The 9,505-nt window shown below is 37.9% G+C and overlaps 1 protein-coding gene across 1 annotated transcript; it reads left to right on the plus strand.

Moving 5' to 3' along the window:
- Window positions 1–7,766: 7,766 nt before the first annotated feature.
- J7T54_003819 (uncharacterized protein) lies at window positions 7,767–8,957 on the plus strand (the record flags this gene model as incomplete). The annotated part of the gene is made up of 1 exon (XM_051510654.1): window positions 7,767–8,957. The coding sequence occupies one exon, from the start codon at window positions 7,767–7,769 to the stop codon at window positions 8,955–8,957; it is 1,191 nt and encodes a 396-aa protein (XP_051358467.1).
- Between the last annotated feature and the right edge of the window lie 548 nt (window positions 8,958–9,505).

Consider the following 9,505-nt stretch of genomic DNA (forward strand, 5'->3'; position numbering starts at 1 on the left):
GCCTAGCCGAGAACTAGCTAAAAGCGTTAAAATAAAAAGGATCCGCTTCGGACTATAGCGCTCTATTTATCTAGATAATATCTAGAACTATAAAGAGCGAGGGGGATAAAATAATAGCCTATTATAGGGGCCTTAAGGATAAGGTTAAGGATAAACTCTATAAAGAAGACCGACCTACCGCCCTCGCTATATATATTATAATAATAATTAAGATCGATAACTAATAATTCGAAAGGCGATAGTAGAAGAGAGGATAATACTTTATTAACTCCTCGAACCGCGATCGTAATAATAAAAACAAAATCTACCCTAATATAAGAAGACCCCGGTTTTACCTAAGCACGGCTTACGGAGGAACTCACGCGGGACCTATAAACTTAGACGCTATATAACGAAAACTCACGGTAATCGAGAAAAAGAACCTTACTTATAATAGTTATAGTAAGAAAGGATACCTTACGCGCGAATACCGTTCCCTAAAGAAAGAATAAAAGTAGGACTAGAAGCTAATACCTAAAGGTAAGGCGAAGTAACTAAATATAACTAGGGCCGGATACGAAATCATAACGAACGAACGATATAATATTATTAAGGATAAGGAATAGGAGTATAGGGACTACCTCTCCGATATCTAACGAAAGCTAACTAGAACGCTAACTTACGAAGAACTCTATTAGATAGCCTACTACGACGATAGCTGCTAGACTTACTAAGATAGAAAAGAAAACTCAGGGTGGTTCCCTAAGGCACTATATTAATCCCGCGTTTTAGCTATAATACGTAAGGTCACTACGGGACTAATAAGATACCCGGACGATATAGACGAATCGCTAGATAAACCAGACGAAGAGTCGTCGGACACCGACTCTATAGATAGCGAAGAAGAAATCTTATAAGAAAAGAAGATACTCGAAATAAACCTCCTACACGGGCGAGCTACGCTATAAGACTAGCTCTTCGCCGCTAACGACTGGTACGATCCTTTACTAAGGGGAGAGGACCTCTAGATAGTTATCTACGTATAAACGATAATCGGAGAAAATAGCCTAGAATAGGATCGAAAGATATTATTAAGAGACGACCTAAGGATAAACCCTAACGCGGAAAAACATCACGAGTTATTATAGATCTTATATATATATTACTTCTATAAAATCTATATAACTAAGAAAAGGAGATATTAGGTCTACCCGACGAGGGGACTAGATATTCGCGCTATCGACGACCCTTATAAGAAGGACGAGGCCGAATTCTACGAATACGTATATACAGAACCTAGCATAGGATACGTGGTGCTAAGGTAATCGACTAAGTACCCCGAAGTATATACACGAAACTAGAAGATATAGAGCAAATATCTATCGATAGACTGCCCTAAGTATATTAAGGAAAAGGTATTCGATTAGCACCGAACTAGAGAATAAAAAAAAATAGAAAAACTCTAACGACACGAGAATATAGCGAAGGCACTACTCGGTCTTAAGCTTACTAAAAAGGAAGCTATTATAGCGAAGGTAAGGCGCTAGAAAGAGGGAAACCTTATAAAGGAATTCCTAATAAAAAAAGAATATATACTAAAGTACGGTTACGTATATAAGGGATACGATAAATACCCCGAAGGTATATAACTACTATACGATCCGATTAAGGAATTAAACCAAAACTATATCTTTAAAAGCGAAACGGACCACGAACGATATAAAAGAGCTAAAGAAATATTACGCCTATATTATAGGATAAAGGCGAGGGAATACTAAGTTCTAAATAGAAAGGTATATACGTAATATATAGTATATAGATACTACGAAGGATATACGCTAGACTACGGAGTCTATTACTATAGGTATATATACTACCCGTACGAGGAGGAAAACAAGGAACCCTCTATACTATTAGAGTTATATAGTAACTACGGCTCTAAGGATAATAATATCGATATAGAATACTACCCGTTAAAAAACTACTAACGTCGCCTATAAAAAGGGTATAAGACGACAAAAGAAACCTAAAGACCCTCTGCTCCGTGGAGATAGGCGGAAGGTAGAAAACGGTTTTAGAAGTCTAGATTAACGGATATCGATTGCGAGTATTATTAGATAGTAGATCGATAGGAAATTATATCTTATTAGTAGTAATTAACTAATATACGCTACTATAGAATTATAAGAAAGTAATATATAAGCTTTATAATACCGAAGGAGGAAGTTTCGATTATAATAGTAGGACTATCGACTATAAGACCGATTATCTTAAGGCTTCGATATAAGGATACTATAAGATAATTATCTTCGATATTATAGACTTATATAATTACGATATAATACTAGGTCACCTATAGTTATAGAGAAGTAATCCGGTAGTCGATTAGCGTAATAGCTAGTTAGCGTGGATAGACACGATAACGCGATAATCACTATTTAACTAAAATAAAGCGAATATTCGCGATAACTTAGCCTCTAAAGAAACCTTATAAAAGAATATAAGCGAGTCGAAGTAAGTAAAGACTATAATATTAACCGAGAAGGCTTTATAACCGGGTATACGATATAAATAAGGAAAACGAATTATCGCTAATATTATATAGAAGATATTCGAAGTAAATCAAGCCCTCTAGAAAAAAAGAAAAAAAAAACCTATCCTAGAAAAAGAACGGCTAAAAAATATACTATAAGAGTATAGAAAATACTACTTATTATTTAAGGAAACCCTAGAAACGGGATTACTACTATATAGCCGATAGGATTATAAAATCTATCTTAAAACCAGTACTTTAACTAAGCACTAAAGACTCTATAACCTTAACGGAGAATAATTTAAAGTATTACGAGAATATATCGACGAAATACTCGAAAAGGGCTATATTCGACTATCTACTTTAGAAATAAGATACCTTATTATATTCGTACTAAAAAAGAACGGTAAGCTACGATTAGTTATAGACTACCGATAGCTTAACGATATTACGATTAAAGACTAGACCCCCTTATTATATATTAACGAGCTTAAGGATAGACTTTATGGTAAGAACTAGTTTACCGCTCTTAACTTAAAAGGAGCCTATAACCTAATCTATATAAAAAAAGGAGACGAATAGAAAACTACTTTCTATATAAAACTCGGTCTATTCAAGTATTTAGTAATATTATTCGGCCTTACTAATACTCTAGCTATTTTCTAGCGAATAATAAATAATATACTTAGGGAGAACTTAGATATCTTCGTTATAGTATACTTAGATAATATCCTAATCTTCTCGGATACCCTTAAAGAATATAAGGAATATATCTATTAGGTACTAAAGACACTTTAAAATATAAATCTCTTAATAAACCTAAAAAAGAGCGTTCTATATACAAGAAACCATCTTCCTAGGGCATACTATCTAACTAAACAAAATCCTAATAGAGTAAACGAAGATTAGCGTAATCAAGGACTGGCCTAAACTAAAAAATAATCTTAAAGAAGTATAAGTATTCGTAGGTTTTGCGAACTACTATAGGCGTTTTATACGTAACTTTATAACAATCGTAGCACTACTAACGAAACTCACGAAAAAAGAAATACTATTCGAATAAGGAAACGAATAAAAACGAGCGTTCGAGGAACTACGAGATACTATCTTATTAAACACCGTTCTTATAACCTTCGATCCGGATAAACTACTTAAATTAGAAACTAATATATTAGACTACGCTATAAGAGTATAGATTAGCTAACGCGACGAGAATAATAACCTAAGACTAATCGCTTTCTTCTTAAAGAAACTCTATAGTATAGAACTAAACTACCCTATATACGATAAAGAATTCTTAGCTATTATATCCGCTATAAAGGAATTTAAGTATTATATACTAGGAACCAAGTTTATAACTAAAGTCTATACTAATTACTAAAATATTACTTACTTCGCTACTACGTAAGAACTTAATAAGCGATAAATCTATTATATGGAATTCCTAGCGGACTACGATATTAAGATTATCTACTAGAAGGGATCGGAAAATAATAGAGTAGACGCTCTTAGTCGCCGACCGGACTACGATACTAAAGTACTAAAAGCTAAGGGCTAGATACTTTAGAAAAATAAGGAAGGAAACTATATATAAATATCTCTTAACCTCCTTATATATAGAGTTAAAATAGATACTACGTACTACGATAAAATACTAGATTAGGTATCTAAGTATATAAAGGAAATACCTAACGATTATATAATAAAGATAGGAAAAGGACCTACTAGGAATAGACTACTCTAGATACCACCGCCGTTACGCGATAAAATCTTAACTAATATCCACGCGCACCCTACGGCAGGATACTAAGGAGTTAGGAAGACTCTTAAACGAATTTAACGAACGTATGATTACTAAGGAATTAAGGCAGACGTTATACGTATCGTCGGGTAATATAAAGATTATATACGTAGTAAGGCTACTCGATATAAACTATACGGAGAACTAAAGCCACTACCCGTGCCTTTAAGACTATAGGAATTAATAGCCTTCGACTATATCACGAAGCTACCTAAGTTAATCGAACTAGGATCTAACGTCGAATATAATAGTATATTCGTTATTATAGACCGAATAAGCAAATTCGGATATTTCCTACTATATTAAGAAATAACGGATATAAAGACGCTTATATATACCGTACTTAAATATATCGTGGCTAACCACGGTCTTCCGGAAGAAATTATTTCGGATAAAGGAATAATATTTACCTCTAAATTCTAGCAAGCCCTAATAGCTTAATTAAGTACTAAGTATAAGCTTAGTATAGCTTATTACCCTTAGACGGATAGATAAATAGAGAGATTAAACTAAATATTAGAATAATACCTACGGTGCTATATTAACTACGAATAAAACGATTAGGTCTCGAAGTTATTACTCGCCTAACTCGCTTATAATAGCGTACTTACGGAATTAACCTAAGTCTTATTATTCTACGCGAACTACGGATACGAACCCTAATTCGGTAGTAAAATACTAAGGGATAGACCCCTGGCTAAAAAAGCAATACTTAAAGTAAATTAACTACGCTCTTTATACGAATATATAAAAAAATAACTCGAATTCGTACGTATACGAATATTAAAGTACTATAATAAAAAAAGATCGAAAGGACTGATCTTTCGAAGGGGAGATATAGTTTACTTATTACGAAAAATTTTTATAATAACCCGACCTTTATCGAAGCTCGACTATAAAAAACTTAGACTATTTAAAGTTAACGAAGTTATCTTAGATATTAATTATAAACTTTTATTACCCTTAAGTATAAGGATATACTTAGTTTTTTATATCTTATTTCTTAAAAAGGTATTATAAAATATAAAAACTAAGTACGAATTAGAAGTTCTCGAAGAACTCTACGAACTAGAACGAATTATCGATAAATAAGTAATTAACGGAGAAGTTAAGTACCTTATTAAGTAAAAAGGCTACGTAAGTAACGAGAATATATAGGAACTACCTAAATATTTAAAGAACTACCGCCACCTATTACGATAGTATTATTAAAAAGAAATATATCGGGTATTACGGACTAATTAATAATCCCGAAGGCCCCTAATTCCTAAGCACGCCTAACTACCTACTACTCCTCGATAATAGCTTCCTCCTAAGAACGAACCCTATCTTCTTTATTAAGTTCGCGTATACCACGAGATACTAGCTCCGAAGTACGATTACGAAATAGTTCTCGCTAGCGACGAAGGCGCTAGACGCGCCCTAGAGCTTCTTAAAGCTCCCTCTCGGACTTTTCTAAATCTACTTCTACTCGTTTTTATTTAGACACCGCACGCGTTACTAAAATATAAAGTTAGCACACCCGACGCACGACGGATATATAGCACCCACGATACGACGCTATACTAGTACTATTATAGGTCTTCTTTATTTCGATATACGAAGTATAATAACGAGAGTCACTACTTATACGATAAACACGCTTCGCGCGGTAATAACGAGTATAGGGTATCTCGCTCTCGGAACCGTTAAGATAGACGGCCTTAATTAGGATAGCGCGATACGAGTCGTTAGCTTTCTTATGGGCAGGCGGACGTTTCTGCACACGGTTAGGTATAATAGAAGGAAGAAGTTAACGAATATAACTCACGTAAGGGCAACTAACGGGTTTTGATTAATTCTAGGACAGAATCTCGGAAGGGGAGATATTATATTATAACCCGATATACGACCGTATACGCCTCTCACGTACCCCCTACTTTTTCCTCCTATTATACGCACTAAGTATAGTAGTCGATTATAGCCGCTAGATAACTACGGTCGACTATATTATAAAGGCGCTCGTAAACAATAGTCGACTACGGTCGACTATATAATATTCACTTAGTATATAGGAAGCCCAGCTTTACTACAGTCAGTCTCTACTAGCTCCTTAGCTATTAATATAATTATCTACGTAAGATCTACTATCTCGCATATAGGCTATAACCCGACCGCTTAAGTCAACGACATCCTAGTGTACTCAGTTCAAACCCGACTGCTATTCTATCTACCCGGTAGCTAGTTTAGACCCGAACGTCACACTTCTACTTATAGAGGAATAAATAAGTTTGAGTTTTATAAATATATAACCTATACTTTCTCTTCCTACCTAATCTATCTTACTATAGTTATAAATATAAAAAGAATAAAATTCTAAAAGCTACCCTAAACTCTTATATAATCTTCGCGTAACATATGAGTATTACAACGATATAATAGTACCAATAACGCTATAATTAATTAAGCTATATATATATTTCAAGGAGTAGCCGCGTTCATATGTATTTAAGATAATTAACTAGCTATTTCAGGATATTTAGATTAACTATCCTTTTTCTACTTAATCAATCTACCTTTAGTATATAACTTATACTTTATAGCATATAATTCAAACTCTATTAATATAATTAAGAGAAGAATCTATTGTTTATAAAGTAATATATATAACTTAATAGAGAGGTGTAGAGGCTTATTAAGGCTCGGTAAGAAGTAAAAGCTATATCATTACTATATATCTATAGGCAGCCTGACTTATAGCTATATAGGCTAGCCTAGGGGGTAGTGTTATAACGCATATACGCTAATTAGCTATATTCAGAGCACATGTGGAATTCCCTTTGACCCTGTTTAATATTAATTCCTTTACACTACTACGTGCTACATTTCTAGCCCTCCCACTTCTCATATCACCGTAGAATCTGCCTCAACCACGCGGCACGCCCACGCAAAGTTGCCGTGACGTGTTAGTGCTTCAGCCTCCGCGTCGACTGCAGGTCTGTTGGTGTTGGATTCATTTATTGGGCTGCAGCTTTTGGGGGCTGGCTGGCCACCCCTTGGCGCATCCCTCCCCGATTAAGGTTGACCGATTTCTTTGGGAAAACCTGCTTCGTGGCTGTGCCACCGCACGCAGAAGGAAAGCTTGGGCAATGTCATGTGCCAAACGCATGTAGCGTCCGCACACACACAGAGGGCGCAAGGTCTGCAACGGCCGGCATTACTCTATTGCTATAAATCGTGGTGTCGAATCCCTTTTGCCCGTCATTGGCAACAATCGACGCTCAAAGTCTAGCCTCCTCCACTCGAGAGAAACCCAGTCCATCTAGGAAAGCTCAACGCTGGAAGTCCACAATGGGTCGCTCAAGTCATGCTGCGTTCCTTATCTTGCTCGGCCTCCTCGTCGGAACTACCAATGCCACCTCCCGACCGCTGTTTAGGTACTTCTTTCCTGCTTACCGATCCGCATTTCAATTCATGCTTCGCGAAGAGTCGTTTTGCGCAGACGAGTACCAACTCTATTTGGAATTCGGCGACGACAAGCGCGTCCGACACGAGTTCCAGGATGGGCTCCCCGCCGAGGAGAACGTTTTTGCAATATTCGAGCCTGTGACGCGGTCAAGAGTCGTTATTGAGTGCATGCTCAAGCATATGCCCGAGAGTGTCAAGCTCAATATGGCGAGCGCCCAGGTTGTCCTCGGTCTAGCACCGAGTGTCACTGCCTTCTTCGCACCGGAGGCGTGGCAGGCGGGCGTCATTGTCAGGATAGGGAAGCATCCACTGCGCCATCCGCTTGTTCTTCTCTTAGCCACCGCCTCTCCTATCCTGCCGCCCTCGCTCTCTTCAGGCTCGGGGCTTGTGGAAGCTCTGTTGACCAGGAGCGTTGGTGGAGGCGGCACCGACTTGCACCAGCGTTTCGTTTTCCCGCCTTGGATCTACAGGTTACTGTCCGTACGCGACGGCAAGATTGAGGGTGGAAATCCCGTGAGAAGAAGGCTCGCGCTGTGGATTATAGGATGGCCGATTGTCTACCTACTCAGTCTGGCATCTTTAGCCAACGTCGCCCATGTCATCTGGAGTCTGTATAATACGGTCTTGAACTTTTCCGGCCAAGAACGCTGGCTCTTCGTATTATGGATCTTCACCGGATTGATAATCCACACCTCGGGTGCCCTGGCGGTGTGGCCTCGGCTCAAACGCCGTCCCGCTGCTATCGCTGCTGGCAGCAGAACGGCATCAACGACGACACATGACGAGATAGCTAGATATGCGGAGGTGGCTGCCGACACAATTGAGATGTCCGAGATCGACAGACAGCCGGCGGGCGGACTGTCTGTATCACGGGGCGGCAGGAGGAGAAAGGTCCAAGTAGAGATTAGACCACCTAGTATGGTTTCCGTGCTCTTGACATGGTTCACTGCTATGGCTGCTGTCCTGCATCTCATTTTTGGGACCGTCATCTTCTCGAGCGTCCTGCTCGTCTCGGTGGTGGATGCTGTGCCCATTGCATTGCGTCTGCTGGCCTCAGCAATCTTTTCTCGCATAGTCATGGAATATATGATCTCTATGTGGTTGCGAGACGTTGACTTGCTCTATCAACCACCAGTGGAAAGCGGTGATGGGGTCAGGATCGATACTGCGGAGGAGACTGCACCACTGTCACCTTGAGTCTTGGTGAGAGATCCGGGCGAGATAGAAGAACGGCCCTTGGAAGTTCGAGGGCTAAGACCCGTTCTCGGTTCCTGGCCTTGGACTCAACACGGGGCTGTTGTAGTGTATGTTTCGGTAGTAATAAAGTAGCTAGTCTCTGGAGAAAGCCCTTCAGGTCGCTTCCATACTAGTATAAATATTACATCCGGGCCCTTATTACTTATTCATAGCTATAGCTTATTACAATATAATGGGTTTAATATATATTTCTAATATAATTTATATTTCAATCCGAGTAAAGAGCCTTGGATCTAGGCATTATTCTTACATTAATATTAATGTGAAGTATTATTAGATATGACTTGTAAGTTTTATTATTTTTTAAAAATCTTAGATCGACCTTCTCAAGCTAGTATAACGTGATTGATAAGCGAACCGGCCAGACAAGCGAGCCGGCCACTTTCCTTAATCCCTATAATAAGATCTTTAATTAAAATATAATAAATTATTTAATTAGTTTAAACTAATCGCTATACTTATCTCTAGATACCTCTACCTTAGCCTAA

This window comes from Emericellopsis cladophorae, assembly GCF_022114955.1.
Source record: "Emericellopsis cladophorae strain MUM 19.33 chromosome Unknown NODE_154_length_11705_cov_107_579807, whole genome shotgun sequence".
Taxonomy (NCBI): Eukaryota; Fungi; Ascomycota; class Sordariomycetes; order Hypocreales; family Bionectriaceae; genus Emericellopsis; species Emericellopsis cladophorae.